Below are 21,380 nucleotides of genomic sequence, written 5' to 3' on the forward strand. Positions count from 1 at the left end.
CTTGATCTATCTACGCTAACAGAAACTGGGCTTTAGAAGATGTACCTCGCCTGCTTATCAACACCCAAGGGAACAGCTCTTATTTTATTAAACATCATGTGTTTTATGAGATGTCACCATGACCTCTTCCGTTAGAATATATAAGGCACTGTGAGATGATGGGGGTTACCTCTTTCTTACAGATGTTTTTGCGGTGTGTGTAACAGAGATGTTCAGCGCTGTTTAAATAAACCTCTACTCTTGTTCAAATTCAAATTCAAATTCAAATTTTATTTGTCACATACACAAACATACACAGTACGAAATGTAGTGAAATGCATTTTACGGCTGCCATTGACCCTAGAAGAGAATTAAGTTTACAAATAAGAAATAAATATGAATAAAAGAAATATGATAGAAATTAAATAAAAATTAAATTAAACTAGGAAAAATAGAACTAAAAATAAAAATAGAAATGTGCTAGGAAAAAAAAAAAATAGAACTAAAAATAGAAATAGAAATATGATGTGCAAAAATAGAAATCTACTGTACAAATTGAAATATACTGTGCTGTGTGTGCAAATATGCATAGAATAAAGTGACTTTGTGCAGAGGTTATTAAAGTGTCTTTGTGCACTGGTCCAGGATGTAAACGTAAAACTGTAAAATGTAGTGTAGTTGTGAAGGTAGGTGTGCAAAGTTATTAAAGTGTCTTTGTGCAATGGTCCATGATGTAAGCGTACGACATGTAGTGTATATATGAAGGAAGGTGAGCATGTAATTGTCCATAGTGTTCATGGATGTAAGAAGATTGATGGATTTGATCAATTATGAAAAAGATGAAAAGATTGTTAGTTCTGCATAGTGGTGTGGTTGTGGTTGAGAGACCTTATCGCCTGCGGGAAGAAGCTCCTCCTCAGTCTCTCTGTGTTGGCCTTCAAGGAGCGGAATCGCTTCCCAGACCGCAACAGAGTAAACAGTCCGTTATTGGGGTGACTGAGGTCCTTCACGATCTTCCTGGCCTTGGTCAAGCACCGCTTGCTGTAGATTGAGTGCAGGTCAGGGAGCTCGATGCGGATGATGCGCTCAGCTGATCGCACCACCCTCTGTAGAGCTCGTCTGTCCTGCATGGTGCTGTTCCCGAACCAGGTCGTGATATTTCCCGTCAGGATGCTCTCTATGGTGCAGGAGTAGAAATTCCTGAGCACCTTGGAGGGCAGTCTAAAGTCTCTCAAGCGTCTGAGGTGGTAGAGACGCTGCCGGGCCTTTTTTACCACGGTGTTGATGTGACAGGACCATGCCAGGTCCTGCGTGATGTGAACACCGAGGTATCTGAAGCTGTCCACTCTCTCCACTGGGCTCCTGTTGATGACGGGGGTCTGGTAGTTCCTCACCTGCTTTGTACTAAAGTCCACTATCAGCTCCTTCGTCTTACTGACGTTCAGGAGGAGATTGTTTCTCTGGCACCAGTTCTCCAGATTTCCAACCTCTTCCAGGTAGGCCGTCTCATCGTTGTTCGTGATCAGGCCCACCACAACAGTGTCGTCAGCGAACTTGATGATGGTGGTGGAGCTGGTAGTGGCCACGCAGTCGTGGGTGTACAGAGAGTACAGCAGGGGGCTCAGAACACAACCCTGGGGGGCTCCAGTGCTGAGAGTGAGGGAGGCTGAGACATGTCCGCCCATCCTTACTGCCTGTGGTCTGCCAGTCAGAAAATTGGAGATCCACTGACACATTGATGAGCTGAGTCCCAGGTGCTCCAGCTTGGTGGTAAGTGTGGAGGGAATTATGGTATTAAATGCAGAACTGTAGTCGATGAAGAGCATTTTCACATAATTCCCCCTCTGAGTGTCCAGGTGAGTGAGAGATGTATGGAGGAGATGAGAGATTGCATCGTCCGTGGAACGGTTTGTACGACAAGCGAACTGTAGTGGGTCTAGTGTGTCTGGTAGTGAAGAGATGATGAAGTCTCTGACCAGGCGTTCAAAGCACTTCATCACTACTGAAGTGAGGGCTACAGGGCGATAATCATTGAGGGAAGCAGGATGAGGTTTCTTTGGGACAGGAACAATGATGGACTCTTTGAAGCATGTGGGGATCACCGACTGAGATAAAGAGATGTTGAATATCTCAGTGAACACAGGTGCTAGCTGGTCTGCGCAGGCTCTGAGAATACGGCCTGAGATGCCGTCTGGTCCTGCTGCTTTCCTGGTGTTCACTCTCTTGAAGGCTCTCCTCACGTCATGCTCTGAGATAATGAACGCACTTCCGGTGCTGGCAGTGACTTCCTGTCTGCAGCCGTGAGCGCCGCTAGCTTGTTGTGATAATATTTGAAGTCTTCAAAGTTGTTCATTTAAATTTCACCACAGTTCTTTGGCACCCAGATGGAACACCACGGTTGAGCAGCTGGAGGTTCAAGTAAGCGCAGCGCGGAGCTTCCAATGTTCAACTTCATACGATGCTCACTGATTGGCCATTGATGCAGAGGAGCTTGGAACGACTCCACGCTGCTCAGCACTAGTACGTGGTTAAAAAGTGAGTGCAGCTTCTATAGATTATAATTGTGCCTGGGATTTGTCATAGCGTGTCTAATGAGGGACTGCTGGTAGTGCATCCAGTGCGTTAGACTGACCTGGCCTCTCTTCTGGTGCACGGTTTTAGCAGGTTTTGGCAAAATCCGCCCTTGGGCGGACGAGCTCATTGTAAAGTCCGCTGAGGGACCCCTTCGGAGGGAAAATCTGGTAAAATATAATCTATGTGAAGCTGTTGTTTGAAAAATGGGAGCTTATTACAACAAAGAAAGTTCACTGCTTGCGAAATCAGATCGTCTCTATGATTTAATCTAATAAAATAATTAGAGACCTAAGGAAATGTAGCATTTCTATCACTGGTCTATCTGAGGTCTGTTAGTCACCTATCCAGAGTATGCTAATTAACGTTGTGTAAAGTATGACCCAAGCAGCCCAATTCATGTCTTTGAATGGAAGCTGTGTGATGCCACTATAGTAGCAGTGAATGAGATTTTCACGGGCAAAGCACACACTCTTACCATCCCGTTCTGCTCTGCTTATATGCGCCCCAAGGTGCTGCACTGCTCAGCACACATACACAAAGAAAGCCTGATGTTTTATTGTTGAAAAGATTAATATGGAATGAGCACCGATGTGCTGCTAAATTTGATCTGTCTCGAATTTAAGTCACGGTGGCCAAGCCACAACCATTCACTTTTTGTGCATCAATTCCACATGTTTCTCTAGCCAGTGGAAGATCCCCCCCAAAGTAAAATTTTAGGTCCTACACACTTCATAACAGTATCCCCTTCTACTCAACTCTATTGCTGAAATAGTTTCAATGTTTAATTTTTCTATTGAAATCTGTTTTCAGTGTACACAACAGCACCTCCTCATTGTCTAACAGAACAATCACAGGATAAAGCAAACAATATCAAAGCTACAAGTCAAATCTTTAGGTCACTTTGTTCTGGCACAAGATAAAACTTTGGATCCAAGTAGTGATCTAAAATATTCCAAATTCTAAAACAGAGGAGGGAAAAAATGACATCATTGTTGTAAAAGTGTTTTTCTGATCGATGTCATTCTTAAGGCCCCAATGAGCTATACACTCATGGGCAGGGTCCCACAGTGCACTTAGTTAACCTCCAGAAGCAAGAGCAATCTTTTACTGAATGCAAATTGTCATTATAAACTACTTCGGATCGGAGATCGGGCATCGCAAATCATAAAAGGCCTTTTACAGAAACTGTTGATAAAAAAATGATTGCATTATGTAAATTTTTTTTTTTTGCTCATTTTTGCCGGAGCATATAAAATAATAATAATATTAATAATAAACAAAAAATAAACAACTGGATTACCCATGAGTTTTTGTGCGTTACCAGAAACAGAGAAGGCAGGTGCAGCCTAAAGATATATAGTGGGTTACAGTAATTTGATGTTTCTAGTTCATGCAGTTTCAGTATCTTTTATAAGGTACAATGCTAAATTATAAACATCACTGTGAAAAGATGTGTAGTTCTAACCCTGTAAGTATTTTTTTACAGAAAGCAAATGAAAACACCACTCCTACTTTGCTCACTGTTAAACAACTTTGTTCCCCTAGGATTGATCCACCGTAAGCACCACTACAGCACTCGGATATAAAATGATCGTGGATGGATCGGCATCGTGGGACTCAGATACAGGTCAAAATCGTGTGGGGTTTGCTGTAGTAAATCAACATGACATTTTAAAAGCAGACTTGCTTCCTACACATCTCTCAGTTTAAGCTGCTGAGGTTATTGCTGAGTTAGGATTTTTCTCACCATGCCCTAATTTCTGCCCTTCTGAACGTCATCTTATCTATACACAACTATTGCTGTGTATAAATGTGAAGCTCACACTAACGAAACTGATTCTGTCTCACAGGGGAATGCGAGAGCTGACGCAGCTGCCACGGCCACTGCCAAACTTCCCATTCCTATAATCATAACACGAGTGTGTCTAACACTCTCACACCCATAGCTAACCTTGAAGAGCTGCAGAGCACAGCCACTCCAGAGAAGAAAACAGTCTGGAAAAAAGCAGGATGTTGGAGCAGAAGGGGTTTGGTACGACACCAGGCACAAGCCATGTCTACCTAAAAAAGCTTTTCCTAATTATGCAAAATTGACACGCAGTCTAGACCGTGTGTCAAAAGGAAAGATGTACAACAGTATCTCTAGACATTTGTTTCCTGAGGGCTTTATTATTTACTCCCAACATTCTTTTGAAAAAAGTATGATTTGGGCCACAAACAATGTAGGGAGGGGTGTTAAAACTCCTCTGAGCACTCAGCCTTCTCCAGAGCACTCATTTCAACATTTACAGATAGATTTATTTGAATTGACCACTAGCGAAGAGAAAAAGTACCGTCTAGTGATAGTGGATATGTTCGTAAAGTGTATTGAGGCTTTCCCGACCTCTAAACAAGTGCAGGTCTAAGACATTTTTAACTGAAATCATTCCCAGGTGGGGAATTCCTGATATGACTGGCAGTTACAATGGAACCCCAGTTGTTAATTATGATCTGCAGCAAATGTGTGTTTGGGCTTTGATCTAAAACAACACTGTGCCTACCACCCAGCGAGTGGTGAAAAGTAGAGAGGGAACATGGCACGCTGGAAAAAAATGGCTAGTTAAGACAGGCCTGCCATGGGTAAAAGCCCTCCCACTTGTTCTCATGTACATGCGGACCAGAGTAAGGGGAAGGGCAAACCTAATGTGAAGATGAAATGCTTAATTAATCTGCTTTGTCTGTAGTTTCCAAACAGGTGAAGGACGCCTTGCCAGAACCCAAGCAGACAGACCTGCACAAACTAAAGTCTTGGGGATTAGATCATGGTGAAAGACTTCAGGAGAAACAGCTGGAGAGCTAAGAGGTGGCAAGGACCATTCCTGGTTCTACTCATGATGAAGACAGCAGTGAAAGTCGCAGAGCGAACGGTGTGGATCTAAACAAGCCACTGTAGATGTGTTCCAGAACCGGGCTCAACGTCAAGTGATAGTTAAAAGACAGCCACAGGTTGTTTCTGATGGTGTTTTGAAGCCTTGTGTGGTGGGACGAGTGCAGATTGGGTGTGCCCGCACCCTGAGTAGGTGGCAGTCCACCTTGCAGGCAGCTTAGATTGGTGATAACCCCACAGGCACCTTATAAATAGCCCTGAGGACAGTCTTGAACATTTGTTTCCAGAAGCTCAGGGCCCTGCATAAAACCAAAGATGCGTGTTAATTGGTCACACACAAAATTGCAAGCAAACCCTGGTTTGCGCGGGTACATCAGGCACCGAGATCATAGCATAGACCTTCCTGAAACTCATTAGGGTTGTTGAATTAAAAGTAACAAGGTATGCTCTGATTAGTACTAGATATATAAAACATGCAAAAAATATTAAGTCTCAGATGGGGTCACAAAAATAGGTTAATGACAGGACAAAGTTTATTTATAAAACGAAGCAAAAACTTTATTGTTTATAAAACACACAACAAATAAATATCATAAGAAAATATTGCTTTTACTGTAAGTACTATGCAACAAACCATTAATTACATAGATTTTAATGTTTAGAAACATTTAATCAACAGGTAAAATGTCCGAATTTTTTAAACACTGAAACTGACATTGCAATCCCAAACTGATTACATAAAAGGAGGATTCTTTTCACCTGTGGTTGGTGCCTGCAATTCCTGAATGTTATCCTTCCTAAAACCCTTTTAAAATATAAATGTGTTTATATTAGAATCGTGTTTATATTGCCCAGAGGTAGTTTCCCAGCAAAGCAAATTATATATCAAGCGTGAATTTAAAATACATTTTATATTATATGAAATAAAAAATACTGTGCAAATCTGGGGGGGGGAGAAAACCACTCACCAGCGACTTTAATGGAAACATCTAGACTGCATGCATTTTTGCAACAGACTAATCAGGTGGCAGCAGCACTATACATAAAATCATACAGATACAGCATAAAAGCTTCAGTAAATTGTCACATAAAACATCTGCATTTAGTGATTTTTGACTATGGCAGCGGTGTTGGTATTGGTGCCGGATGGCATCGTTTAAACATTTTGATCGATTTACATTTGTTATCAACAGTTTCTAGAGTTTATACAAAATGTGTAAAAACAAGAACCATCCACTGAGCAAAACCAAAAGGAGTTCTGGGGCAGAAACAGTGTGTCAGAGAAAAATGGTCCATCTGTGATGAACAGAGGAACACATAAAGTGTTGATCTGTGGGGCGGATTAGCCATAACAGCACATGGGCTTCCACTCAGGCACATGTTTTTCCTGTGTCCATAGCTTATTTAAAACATGCTCCTTTAAGATTAAGATGTCGTTGTGGTGTTATTTATTTTTGAACACATCAATTGCAAAATACGAAGCAAAGTGGCTAGAAACTTTTTAGCATCTTCTTCTTTGTAGATCTCACACTTTGGGCAAGCATCCACCTTGTCCTACAATCAAACATGGAAATGAAAGACACAAGAACAACTTATGGATTAGAGCAACATCATTATTCTTACAATTAAGTGCAACACATAAAACATCTGTATTTGTACGATACTGTATACATGTATATATGTGCAAAAGTCTTGAGCCACATCACATCGCCGCAGATTATGCTTCCAAAGAGTCTGGTATTTTCTTGAAGGAGCTTTTTGGATCATGAGGGGGAATGAGGTTGTAGCTGAGGCTTTTAGGCACTTTGTAGCCGGTCACAGTGAACCATTTGTTTAGATTTCTTGAATTTAATCTGCCTAATTTAAATTCATTTAATATAACATTAAAATTAAAATTAATTTGAATATGGAGAAATGAGGCGTAGCTCAAGACTTTTGCACAGTACTACAGTATAATGTAAGTGTGTATGTATACTGTGAAGTAGGTGAGTCGAAAATAATCCACACTCTGGCTGTAGAATTTATTTTAATTAGAATTTAGAATAAACAAATACCTCATTTTTCAGCATAATCTCTTATATTGCTTTTCAATACACTTTGTCTACTTGTCAAGGATCTTTATATTTACTAAGATATGTCCGCTGTGTTCATAGGCTTCAGCACTTCAACAAGCGTCTCACTGTATTGAGCACTGTTGACTGTTAAACCTTTTTCCTGATGATGTTCCAATACTGGCCCTTGAGAAACCCAGAAAACCGTAAGCATCAATTTTCCAGCTGATGTTGACTTTTTCTTGGTGTATATGGTCTATATTGTTTGCAGATATCCAAACGATTCTGTTTATGCTCTTGCATGAGTTATTTCATTATATTTAAAAAAACACACAAAAGGAATCAGTGCATGCTGCTCTTCTATTGGTCGAATCACAATGGGGGTACTTATTCTTGCTCACAGTTACAAATGACAGTGTGGCCAATAGAAATTCCAATATAACCAGAGTGTAAATAATTTTTTAACTCATCCTCCTATACATATTAACACAGGAACATAATACTCACTTTAAGCCGATCTTTGAGACTATTAAGCCTTTTGGGTAACTTTTGTATGGGTAAAAATTTCGTTTTTTGGGTCTCTTGAAGAAGTACATTCATCTCTTCTCCAAAGCACTCCATTGTGGATCTGGAACAGTTCTGCTGGAGCGAGAAGACAACACCTTGAAGCGTCTAAGGTAAACACAGGCAAAAACACCAAAATAATATTTTATAACTTTTTGTACTTAAAATAAATACAGAAAGAAAAAAAAAAAAACAAGAATAGAAAATACCAAGAAAATATGTTTAATTTACGCTATGAAATTTTCTTGCTATAAATTTGCAATGTACAACATCCAAACATACACTATATTGTCAAAAGTATTCGCTCGCCCGCCTTCACATACAACTTGAGTAACGTCCAATTCTCAATCCATAGGGTTTAATACCATGTTGGCCCACTTTTTGCTGCTATAACGGAAGGCTTTCCATAAGGTTAAGGAGTGTGTTTATGGGAATTTTTTACTATTTTTCCAGGCAGAAGTACTCCAACTGAGCCAAGTCTTCATGTCCAGCATCATTGTCTGACCACATAAATGCGCTTCTGGAAAAATGGTTAAAGATACCCACAAACACACTCCTAAAGCTTATGGAAAGCGATCTCCATAAACGTCGTCAACTCATAAGAGTTAAAGCTGTTATGGCTGCAAAGGGTGGGTCAACGTCATATTAAACCCTATGCATTAGGAATTTGATGTTACTCAAGTTCATATGCATGTGAAGGCAGCTGAGCAAATACTTTGGGCAATATAGCGTATTCGTAAGGAGGAAATCTGGTTTATTCTTCTTTGTCTTTCGGCTATTCCCCTTCAGGAGTCGCCACAGCGAATCATCTGCCTCCATCTAACCCTATCCTCTGCATCCTCTTCTCTCACCCCAACAATGTCCTCTCTTATTGCATCCATAAATCTCACCTTTAGACCTTCTGCCTGGCAGTTCCAACCTCAGCATCCTTCTACCAATATGCTCACAATCTCTTCTCCAATGCACCTCAATCTGGCCTCTCTGACTTTATCTCTAAAACATCTAACATGGGTTGTCCCTCTGATGGACTCATTCTTGATCCTATCCATCCTTGTCACTCCCAAGAAGAACCTCAACATCTTTATCTCTGTTACCTCCAGCTCTGCCTCCTGTCTTTTCTTTAGCGCCACTGTCTCTAAGCCGTAGAGCATCGCTGGTCTCACCACTGTCCTGTTCACCTTTCCTTTCATTCTCGCTGATATTCTTTTGTCACATAACACACCTGATACTTTTCTTCACCCATTTTAACCTGCCTGTACCCACCTCTTCACCTCCTTTCCACACTCTCCGTTGCTCTGGATTGTTGACCCTAACTTCTTAAAGTCCTGCTAAGTTCTTTACCTCTGCTTCCTGTAGCCTCACTGTTCTCACACATGTATTCTATCTTGCTACGGCTAACCTTTATTCCTCTGCTTTCCAGAGTGACCTCCACCTCTCTCTAGATTTTTCTCCACCTGTTCCCTGCTCTCGCTACAAAGCACAATGTCATCTGCCAACATCATTGTCCAGGGAGACTCCTGTCTAACCTCATTTGTCATCCTGTCCGTCACCATAGTAAACAAGAAGGGGCTTAGAGCCGATCCTTGATGCAGACCCACCTCCACCTTGAACTCTTCTGTTACACCTACAGCACATCTCACCACTGTTTTACAGCTCTCATACATGTCCTGCACCACTCTAACATACTTCTTTGTCACTTCAGACTTTCTCATACAATACCACAGCTCCTCTCTCGGCACTCTGTCATACGCTTTCTCCAAATCTACAAAGACACAATGCAACTCTATTGTGGGTATTAGTTTCTCTGATTATTAACTTCTCTGTACATCTCCATCAGCATCCTCAAAGCAAATACTGCATCTATTGTACTCTTTCTAGGCATGAAACCATATTGCTACTCACAAATGCTTACCTCTGCCCTTAACCTAGCTTCCACTATTCTTTCCCAAAGCTTCATTGTATAGCTCAACAGCTTTATTCCTCTATAGTTGCCATAGCAGTGCACATCTCCCTGTATACACTCCTAGACTTCCTCGTTCCACTTTTCCCTTTCCTGATGATACACTAAGCACCCTCCTACCTGTCTCCTAAGCTGTAGTTGTCCAGTCAACCGGAAGCACCTCCTGACAACCCAGAGCCTGTCTCAACATCTCCCTGAAAACTGCACAACATTCTTTCTTTTTCAACTTCCACCACTTTGACATCTGCTCTGCCTTTGTCCTCTTCACCTTCGTCATCACCAGGGTCATTTTACACACCACCATCCTGGGTTGTCTGGCTACCCCAACGCCCCATACATCAATACTTTGCAGTCACTGATCTCCTTCAGAGTACAACGTCGAGACAAGCTGTAGTCCACCTGAGCGCTTCTGCCCCCACTTTTGGTTTATGTGCTGTCGAAATTGTTGACAGAATATCATAACCACGTGTTAGTTCTCAGAAAATCTGACTTACCATTAAAGTATCCTTGAAACTTTTACAGATCAATCATGCACACACATTTCAGCTTATAGAATAAAATGATACACAAATTAAAAGTACTATTTCATGGAAGATACAGTACACATACCTCATAATTGCTTAGCGTTGGCGTGTACAACCTGGAATCATACTCCTGCTATAACAGAAGAATACATTGGTATTATTATCAATGCAATGAGAGTGTTATTGTTACACTGATGAAATAATTTTAAAAAATGGGGTAAAATTAGTTAAGTAAGTACACAGATTAATTTTAAATGGTATACATGTTGCTCTAAATAAAGATGCCGAATGATTTAATGTAAACATGCTAAATTTGAGTTAGAGTCTTAAGTATTGTGACTCAGTGACTGGATCATGTCTTTTACTAGATTTTGTTCCATTGGCAAAGTAATACAATCCTGAAAAAAAAAGGTGGTAAACAATTAAAAAAGAAATGATCAGACAGTTGAATGTTATCACAGTTAGCATTAGTGTAAGCTTCTTGGAAGCATGACTGCAAGTTGGCGTCAGATATGCAGGACTAGACACGACCGCAGGTATACAGGGCTTTATTAATTATAGCATCAAATCAAACACATGTATCAATGTCAAGGTCAAGACACATCAATAATTATGTAATGTGAAATAATTCAACTGGGGAAGCCATGAGCAAGCACAAACTGAACGATTAATAAACATTGGCTTGGTAATGACTGGCACGAGGAACCCAGGGTGTCTACTTCACAGTGAATGAAAGTGCAGAAATTCCTTAAATGCTCTGTTGTGATGATTAAAATCAGGAGCAAATGTGTCAATTCTGCACATAACGTGTTTCTTTCATAGGCTGCTTGATTCCCACTCCTGCATGTCACAGAGAAATACAAAGCAGAATAGAAATGATTGCTTCCTTGGTCACATCCAGCAATCTTTCTCAGGTGCTCAGGTGGCTTTTTAGAGAAGAACTGCTGGCAAAGACTCAAAGACTAGTAATGTAGTACTTGCAAATGTAGCCTGAGCAAATTTAGGACGAGATTTTAGGATGTGGTTATGCCCCCCCCCTTTCAAAGGGCGTAAGGATGATGTACAGCAGGATAAGTGAAACAGGTGTAGGCTATTTTGGGCGGATGGCCTGACACTTGAAAAAAGCTTGCTAACCTCTCCCTTACACAAGCCACCAAGCCGTCCTTCCATAATTATTCCTGTCCCTAAAATGCCCTCCCCTGACACTCTGAATGACTGTAGCTCTCATACTGTACCCGTAATTATGAAGTGCTTTAAGAGACTGGACTTAAAACACATTCAACCCATTAATAAAGAGAACCCAGCAGCGCTTGCACTTCCTGAGACTGTTGAAAAAGAACAGGCTTATCGAGAAGCTGTTGAACTGAGGGCATCCAGGGTACGCCAGATGCTCTGGAGCAGACACAAATTCGCTCCAGAAAGTGATAAACACGGCACATAAATCATCGGCGGTTCTCTTCCCTCATCTGGAAGGGATTGCAAACACCAGGCTTCTTTCTAGAACCTCAAAAAGTTCATCGACTGCTCTCACCTTGGTCACTCACACTCTGAACTGATGCCCTCAGGGAGACGCTACAGGTGCAATGGCTTGACACTTCTTATTACAGTACGATGGACACTGTGGCACATTTAATTTCCTTGAGTTTATAGACTGCGTTTACAGATTGTGTTTTTTTTTATTTATTTATAGATTTCTGTTTCTAATTGTGTAAGGGTCATATCTCTGCTGGAGCAGCTTTCCAAATTTCATTGTAATTTTGCACAATACAATTACAATAAAGACATTTTAATTAATTCAATCCTCAACAAGGTCAGAACATGTTCATGTTGATTATAAACCAGTTATCACTATTAGTAGATTTATGGTGAATGATGAATAATCCTTCTACTGCTCTCCAAAATAAAGGAAGCGATTAAAACTTCTAAAAAATTCCTAAACCAAACAGTTCGAAAGAACTATTGTTGACTCACCCGCGCTCCAGGAATCACATGTTGGTAGGTCAGCTGAGCAGTTCAGAGATATAAATCTATCAGTTCAGTCACATATACATTTCAGACTTGCCATCAGGGGAAAAAAAGCTCCCTTGACTCCCCTGGCAATTGGGGACATTCAGATCATTAGCTGACTTAATTGTATTGCCACATAACGTTGGTATGTCTAGACCTGACCAAGTGATGCAATCGGAGATCATAACACTTGTACAAGGCTTGTAGGATGGGCACATGTGCCTCCCCCCTTCCTTACCGAAATAGAGTCAAGCTGTACTCATGATACATGACGTTTTTCCATCGCTCCAAAGTTCCAATCTCCTGACAAACTAAAGCCTTTTTCCTTGTTAGTCTATCAAGTGGTTCAAATGGCCAAACATTCGTTTAGTTCTCGCCACATCGCGTGCGCATTGGAGTGCTCTTCCTTTCTAAATCACAGGGTTTGTTAGAACTATTGTTGAATTATCATGCCCTAGGAAACATAAATCAGCAGTTCACTAGAAAAAGAACCATCAAAATTATCAGGAAGGCACCCAAAGGAAGGAAACCTGTTCAATTCCTCAAAAATAAGTGAGCTGGCAAGGACCTCTAAGCTCTCCTACCTAGCATGCCACTGGGCCATGTTTCTGCCCAGTAAATCTGTCAGAAGATGCAGATGCAAATCCGAACTCTTCCTTAGAGGTTGTAGCTAACCCCTGGTTCTTTCATGTTGACTATTTGACTATATTACGGTTAAATTTGACCTCGTAATTTGAACAACGTATACTGCTTAATGTTACACATCTAATGTAATTACTACGGCTTCTGCTAGTTTCATTCACAAAAATTGCGCACATTTACACCCACTCTTCTACTAATCTTGCACTCACTGGCTTTTCTTGCATGATTTGTCATGTTTTCTGTCTTCTCCTTCACTGAATGTGTGGTGTTGGCACTTCTCAAGCAGGGAGAGACTCATCATGAACACTTCTCTCAGCAGTGTGGTAAAACATGGCACCACATGGCACACTGATGTCATCAAACCCTTATTTATTTTTTATTTTTTTTACCAATTCCTAGAGATTTCCATGTGTTGGCTTGTCTGAGAATCTGAAGTCAGATAGGATATAACCATTGCTTAGAAGGCATTTAGATTTCATCAGATGACTCTGCCTTGCACAATAGCTCCTGAGCAATACTTAATTAGGGTGTGACAATGAAATCGTCATAATTTGGTCATTTGTAGCTCAATGCATAACAAGAAAATGGTCCTCATGCCATAACATTACCATCAGCTGCTGGATACTAGATAGATTGAGAACATGGACTCATGCTGTTCATGCTAAATTCTCACCCCAACAGATTCTCGATTGACCTGATGTGGAATATAATGTCTTCTGCCGTTGTAACCCATTTCTCTAGCTGTTTAGAGATTACCAATCTCTTCAGTTACATTTTAGAGTTCACAAATGGTTGGGTACAGGATGTTTAACTCTGCAAACTGGCAATCGTGCAAACACAGTCATTTAATCAATCAAAGGTATGTGGAGTCAAACCTGTCTTAATTGGCACCGTGCACAGATGTTACTCATATAATTATGAAAGAGAAATACAATGTCTGGCCAAAAAAGTAGCACACTCTAAGATTTAATTAAATAGATTTTAGCTTCGATTAGAGCACACAATGTCGTCGTCAGTTCATGTGTAAAAATTATTCTTCATGCTCCCAGACCCACTCTTTCACAATTTGAGTCCTAGAACATGCATGTGTCATAAAAAACAAAAATCCATTCATGTGATTCAGCACATTCAGGCTCTCAGCTGATTTCATTTTATTTTCCACACATATATTACCATTGGTCAATGTACAATCTTTATGCTCCCTAGCAAATCAATTTCTTCTACGAAGTTGATGAATCAGCTCTGTCCTTCCAGGTTTGGATCAGGTGTTGAAGGGTTCTTAACCCAGTTCCAATAAGTTTAAATCTCCTTAGTTGTTTCCTTTGCTTGATGCAGCCCAATAATTTGACGCTTTTGAAATGGAACCTTTTTGTTGGCCAGCCAGTGTAGATTATGATTGATAGAGATTGATTCACCTCTCAGATCTGAGACTCTGTTTAGGCTCCATGTGAAACCTGTTTGTTTGGATGATTGCCATTTTGTAGCGCTGTTACACATTTTACTAACAAAGTAAAGGCAAACTCGAGGAGTAAATGTTCATTTATGTATTTACTCAGGTCACATACTGGACTCTCAGCGCATCAGGAAAGCGCTAACAAGTCGTGTTTTTTTACCCCATTAAAGTCATGTGAATCACTGCTTTACTTTGTCACACAACAACATCTCGCCATAATTACGTATATGAATGAAATTAAATAGGAATATTAATAACGGGTGACCGAGCAATTAGGCTACATGCAGCTGACTGCTTGCGTGGATGAAGCAGGCTGAATACAATTTATGGACAATGGCTCTCATCATGGTTTGCTGGAGCCCTAAAGCCTTAGAAATACCTTTCCAGACTGATACTGTACATGCCAATTGCTTTGTTTTTCATTCTTTTTTTTTTTTTTTACTTCGTGGCATTATGTGAGATCTTAGTGTGCTTGACTTTTTCAGAGAGGATTTCTTGATTCAAGAGGTCTGGCAGTAGTCAGGCCCGAGTCTGGCAAGAGAAACGTAAATAAGCTTTCCAAAAAATGTGGTTAATTCATGTTTTTTTTACATAGAGCCAGGCAGTTTAGGCAGCTTTTTTCCCTTAATAAATAAATCAAAATTTTAAAAACTGCATTTTACATTTATTTGTATTTAGTTATCTTTGTTTAATATAAAAATAGTTTGATGATCTGAATCATTTACATGTGACAAAACACACACACACAATATATATAGTATATTCTCAAGTCAGGAATCGAACCCTGATTGGAACAGTGGTGGGCGTGCACCCAAAACTTTTTTCGCTCTGTGTCCACTCCTAAGGGCTCACATGAGATGCAGCCTCCCCTTCAGCAACTGTGTGAAGAGGCGGAACTGCTAGATCAGACATTGTTGGCGGGAGATGATTAAAGCTTGCTCCGCTCTATAAAAACGAGGTAGGAGGTTTAGCTCGAGGTCTGAAGCGAGGGAGCAAGGGGAATGCGTGGCAGACATTAAACACAAGAGTGGCATGAGAGCAGGGCCATGCCATGACTCCCAGGGACTTCAAAGGCGGATAGACTGAACACCACCGTTTGATCACTGCAAAAGAGACAGCAGCTTAATGACTGCACCCAACATTAAGGCCCACCAAAGTATGGCTGGGTGGGGCCTGTTGGCCACGAATGCAAGAGCCACCCATGTGTGCACATACTTTTCTTCCCTTTTATTTCTTTCCCTCTCCTTAAAATCCCTTCCTATCCCAATTTTCTTCAATAAAACTATTTTCCGTAAAACCTCACCTTGTGTCTGTGGTGCGTCAAATATACATACATGCACATTACCAAAAGTATTCACCCACTTATCCGATTTTTGCATTCAGGTGTTCCAATCACTTCCATGGTTACAGGTATATAAAAGCAAGCACCTAGGCATTTGTTATAATAACAAAGTGGAAGCGATTGGGAACAACTCACGTAAAAGTGCACAGAGGTCACCAACTTACTGGGTCAATAGCCACAGACCTCCAAACCTCAAGTTGCCTTCAGATCAAGAACAATGCGTAGAGAGCTTCATGAAATGGCCGAGCAGCTTCATCTAAGCCTTACATCGCCAAGTGCAAGATGCAAAGCATCGGATTCAGTGGCGTAAAGCACACCGCCACTGGACTCTAAAGCAGTAGAGACGTGTTCTCTGGAGTGACAAATCACGCTTCTCTGTCTGGCAATCTGATTGAGAGTCTGGGTTTGGCGATTGCCAGGAGAACGATACTTTTGGTTATGATGCGGAGATGTTTTTCAGCAGTTGCGGTTCTGGAGGTTAACAACAACTTTACGGTTGACACTGAAGACGATAAAATCAAGCTGGGGAAAATAATCAATACGTTTGAAAGCTACTGCATACCCAAGAGAAACGTGACATTTAAAAGGCACAGATTTTTCACGTGTGTAGAGTAAACAGGAGAGACAATTGATCAGTACATGACAGAGTTAAGAAACAGAAGTAAAACATTTGAGTTTGCAGAACTGACAGACTCATTAATAAAAGACAGACTCGTGTGGAATTCCAGAAAATATCTCAAGGGAAAGATATTTAAGACAACAAGATCTAAATTTGGAAAAAGCACTAATCGTGTGCAAAGCAGCAGAAACAGTAAAAAACACAAGCAAAAGAGTTGAGCAATGAGAAAAGCAATGTGAATATTGGGAAACAATTTGTTCACAAAGCAATAAAAATGAGGAATGGCACTAATGAGATGAAAAAGAGACAAAAACAAGCTAAGATAGAGGGACCCTACAGGACACGTAAGCCATGTGGCACACAGCACCCTCCCAGAAAGGGCCCAGCATAAGGCAAAAGGTGCAAGAACTGCGACAAAAAGAATCGTTTTTTCAAGGTGCTGTAAAGCTCAAACACACTATGTGGAAACTGTAACAAAAAAATGAAACAGATGAAAGTGAATGACATTCAACTGGAAATTAAACTGGATACTGGAGCTCAAGCTATCGTGATATAAGAGACAGTGTACAAGAAAATTAAGTCCTCCAACTGTTATTCATCCTGGTAGAAAAGTCCCATTTCCCCTCCAAAAGCCACTGAAAGCAGAGCTAAAAAAAACCTGGAAGGTCTGGAAGTGATTAAAAGGATCAATGAGTCAGTTCTCTGGTCATTGTGGTGTTAAAGAACGGAAAACCCAGAGTCTGAGGAGATTCATGTGATCTCAATAGAGCATTCAGAAGAGAAGACTCAAGGTTAAGTTACGTACTAGAAGGGAAATAATGTCGCAGTTTGCAAATGCACAGCACTTCAGCCAGCTTGGTGCATCGTCAGGATTCTGGCAACTGAAGCTGGATGAAGCGAGTTCCAAGCTGTGCATGTTCAACATCCCATACATATTTCTGCGCTTAACATTTGGCATTGCCTGCCAAATGTACCCCTGAGGTGTATCACAAGACAGTTCACGTGATCCATGAACAACTAAATTGTGTAGACACATCACTGGATGACATCATTATATGAGGAAGGACGAAAACCGAACCTGAGAAGAGATTTAACAGAAGTGGTGGAAGTTGCAAGAAAAGCAAACTTGAAACTAAATAAAGGAAAATGTCAACCTAGCGTGAAAGAACTGCCATTTGTTGGAGTCTAGCGACCAATCATCAATCATCAACCAATCGCATATGCATTTCGCTCATTAAAAGACGCAGAGGAACGATACAGGAAGAGCTCCTGAGCATCACACATTCAGCATGCATGGGAGAGATTTCACCAGATTTGATCGATCAGTGTAGAAACTGACCATGAGCCACCGATTGCACTGTTCCGAAAACCACTCAATGACTGTCCACTAAGAGTTCATGCAAGTTTGTGTCATATTTCGCGCTGTTCGAATTTTACGCAACGGCCAAGAGAACAGTTCAAGCACAGCTTTTCACTTTTTTCAAAAAGAAGAGAACCGAAGGTATATGATATACATACATACAAATCCCCTCAGCGGTGACGCGATAAAAACTGAGGATTCCGCTTTTCCCAAATTTTTGGAAATGACCAACAGATTAAAGATTATAAAAGGCGAGTTATTTACTGTAGTTTGTATCATTCTCAATTTAAAGAAGAGGTTTTGTTTTTTCAGGAGTCAGCACTGTTGCCTTGCACCTTCAGGGTCCGGGTTCGATTCCTGGTCAGACTCGATTCCCATCTCTGTGTGCATCTGAGTTTGTATGTGGGTTTCCACCGGGGACTCCGGTTTCCTCCCACAGTCCAAAGATATGCAGGTTAGGCTAATTGGCATTCCCAAATTGCCCGTAGTGTGTGAATGAGTGTGTGTATTTGTGTGTTCCCTGCGATGGATTGGCACCCTGTCCAGGGTGTACCCTGCCTCGTGCCCTAAGCCTCCTGGGATAGGCTCCAGGTTCCCGCGACCCTGAATACAGGATAAAGCGGTATAAAAGATGAGTTAGTGTAGTGTATGTGTTTGTGTGTGTGTGAGAGAGAGAAAGAGGTGCATCGTCATATTAAACTACAGTACTATTGATTTGTATTCTACTCTTATAATCCTCTTCAGATGAAAGCCATGGAAAGGATTAAATGATAGTTTTGACAATTGCATGTTCAAGTGCATGTGACACAATGACTGTTAGAGCGACGCAAGTTGAGGTGAAGTCTAGTTAATAAAGATCCTCCCTTTAAGTAAACCCGGTGTGTTTAATGAAGAAGCCACAACGCAAAACATGACACACCCCCTTACCCATGGCATCTTAGTGAAGCTCATCAGAGACCGAGTGAGCAGAAGGAGATTTCTCGTTTTCAGTGCGCAAAGCCTCTAGAGCTGCAAACACGTTTCTCAACAAAATCTGTCACAAGATACAAAAGTGTACTTTTTACATAAGCCATACTTTATCTGTCTGAATATCTGTTTTTTTTATTAGGCTTATTTCAGGCACATGTTGCAATCTTTTAATTATTCAAGTAGATTAGTTAGTTATTTTACTCTGTCATCGCAAAGCAACAAATGTCGAATTTAATCTCAAGATAACGGTGTATCAGTAAATTTGCCTTATAATTCTACAAGTAGTTCCACGCAATGTAGACTATTCATTAATCTGTCTGTGCATCATTTGGTAAACTTTAGCCTAAATTTATTTTTTTTAAACTGGTATATTAAAAGCAAATTAATGATTGATTGATTGATTGATTGATTGATGTTTAGGGCATAAATAGTTTTAGATACAGCTTCATTATGTATATAAAAAAGGAGAGATAAGGGCTTGAATTCCTGGGCAACAATCCCTTGTATCCCTGGTTATAGCCATGATTAGATAAGCCAGCTACTTTCTCTTTCACTTGAACAGAAAGTTGTATTCTAGAAGGAATCACACATACATTATATATATAAAGATTAGAAAGCTTGGAAATGTCAATAGAGTTCAGTACCGTTGTGGGGAAATCCTTCTGGAGCAACTCCACCAATTTTAAGGTCTCGTGAAAGCAAAATGAATTACACCTGACTTGTCTCAAAACCACGGCGCCTAAGTAAAACAGCAGTGGTGTTAACTCCATGTAAAACTGCTTCGGATCGTCTCTTCTCAAAACCATGTTCCAGCGCGTGCTCGCCACATCCCTCCGCATTTCCACATGGTCTCCTCTCCCCAAACGTGGATTAATTTCTCACTGTCTTGGAAATCCACGCGCGCCCTGGCATCGCAACACCCCAGCCGGACTACACTACACACACACACACACACACACACACACACAGTCTCTAGTAATAGCAGGCGAATGAGAGGGAACGAGGTTCTTCTCAGTCAGCTGTAGCTGGTCCTCTCAGCGCGAGCGCCACTGATCGCTCCGGACACTTATGTGCTCCTGGGTGACAGCTGTGTAATCGGAAATCAACCAAGCTCCGCCTTAACAGAGACATGAGCCAAGCGAACCCAACACACGCTCCATCGGGACTCCTATCCGATGCACATCTGTAAGAAATAACCGAGGTGAAGGGGCGGCGGTCGTTTGGGGTCGACTGTTTCGGTGTCACCTCTTCGGGTGACGTCATCCTGCGCCGTTCTACACAAACATGCAGCCCAGCGACGCCAATACAAAGTAACAACTTCTGTGTTTGCGTTATATAAATAATGACATTCTTTAAAGAAAAGCGTATATATATGTGTGTTGTGTGTGTGTGTGTGTGTGTGTGTGTGTTTGTGCTTGATTTCCCAACCAAACAAACAGCAACGATAAGCATCCGAATGGATTCAGTTGATTTGCAGAAATTCTGGAGAAAACTTTGGAACAGTTACGTAAAGGAGGAACGCCCTCATGTGAGCACTGTGAGAGCTTACAACTCAATTTAACCTATTCATCCTCCAGGGACATTTCCAGCACATGTTTTCCGAACAATGACAAGGCCAATTAATCATTTCTCGCTGACGCTGAAAATCCATACAATGTGTTTGAGTTACCTGATTTTCTAAAAAAAAAAAAAAAAGCCTTAATTTCTTTATTCTTAGTGATTTATATCTAGATGTGTTAAGCTGTATATACTAATGTGTTTATTGATCACTCAGTGTTTCCTTCTCACTCTCCCTTTTAGTTATGCTGTTATATTAAGTCCTGCCGGAGTTCCTGCTTGCACTCTACACTAAATATACATCTCTCCTTTTCTGCTCTCTCCTCTCCTGTTCTCTCTTCCTCTCTCTCCCTTTCACTGTCTGTATCGAACAACACTTGTCATTTGTGAGATGCCATTGATCCAGCCTCCATCTGCGCTCTGGACCTGTTTGACTAACTGTATCCTGGTGCCCTGATTCTGGTTGGACATCTTGTCACATGGATGCTTTGTGTGTCTTTTTGGTCCGGTGTCTGGGGACAGTTTCTCTCCACCATGAAGACGGTTCTGGTCTCGACTGATGTTGACAGCTGTTTCTCTGAGGACTTGACTTGGCTCCAGTTGCTCGATAGTTTAGGACTGGAATTTCCTACAAGTCTACCTGAGCCTCCAATAACAACCTGGACTCTATATTAACATCAATTAACATCAACTGTTGTACTGAACTGCCTGCCACCTAACACACAGTATGAATGCAGATCAATTCCTGCTCTCTGTTTCATCCAAATGAGGGTGGGTTCCCTGTTGAGTCTGGTTCCTCTCAAGGTTTCTTCCTATTGCCATGTCAGGGGTTTTTTCCTTTCCACTGTCACCTTCGGCTTGCTCATCAGGGACTATCTGACCATTTTGATTCATACACATTCAAATACGAAAT

At 41.1% G+C, this 21,380-nt stretch overlaps 1 protein-coding gene across 6 annotated transcripts; it reads right to left on the reverse strand.

The window, feature by feature from the left end:
- Positions 1 to 5,951: 5,951 nt before the first annotated feature.
- il15l (interleukin 15, like) lies at positions 5,952 to 20,214 on the reverse strand. Of its 6 annotated transcripts, none has more exons than XM_053507908.1 (4): positions 19,555 to 20,214; positions 10,604 to 10,648; positions 7,978 to 8,112; positions 5,952 to 6,973 (listed from the first exon to the last, which is right to left on the reverse strand). In XM_053507908.1, the coding sequence occupies exons 1-4, from the start codon at positions 19,747 to 19,749 to the stop codon at positions 6,845 to 6,847; spliced, it is 504 nt and encodes a 167-aa protein (XP_053363883.1). In that variant the 5' UTR covers positions 19,750 to 20,214; the 3' UTR covers positions 5,952 to 6,844. The 6 variants fall into 6 exon arrangements, with proteins under 6 accessions (XP_053363883.1, XP_053363884.1, XP_053363880.1 ...); XM_053507909.1 differs by having other exon boundaries at positions 7,978 to 8,109; positions 19,555 to 20,213; XM_053507905.1 differs by having other exon boundaries at positions 7,978 to 8,142; positions 19,555 to 20,207.
- Positions 20,215 to 21,380: the final 1,166 nt, after the last annotated feature.

This window comes from Clarias gariepinus, chromosome 11 (genome assembly GCF_024256425.1).
Source record: "Clarias gariepinus isolate MV-2021 ecotype Netherlands chromosome 11, CGAR_prim_01v2, whole genome shotgun sequence".
Taxonomy (NCBI): domain Eukaryota; kingdom Metazoa; phylum Chordata; class Actinopteri; order Siluriformes; family Clariidae; genus Clarias; species Clarias gariepinus.

Bases quoted from the DNA above. Each gene is read 5' to 3' on its own strand.
- il15l (XM_053507904.1), bottom strand. From the start codon at position 19,749: ATGCGGAGGGATGTGGCGAGCACGCGCTGGAACATGGTTTTGAGAAGA. The intron at 10,652-19,554 runs GTACTGAACTCT...CTTCTGTTATAG, and splicing joins AGAAGGATTTCCCCACAACG to CAGGAGTATGATTCCAGGTT. The intron at 6,974-7,977 runs GTGAGTATTATG...GTTTGATTGTAG, and splicing joins GTCTCAAAGATCGGCTTAAA to GACAAGGTGGATGCTTGCCC.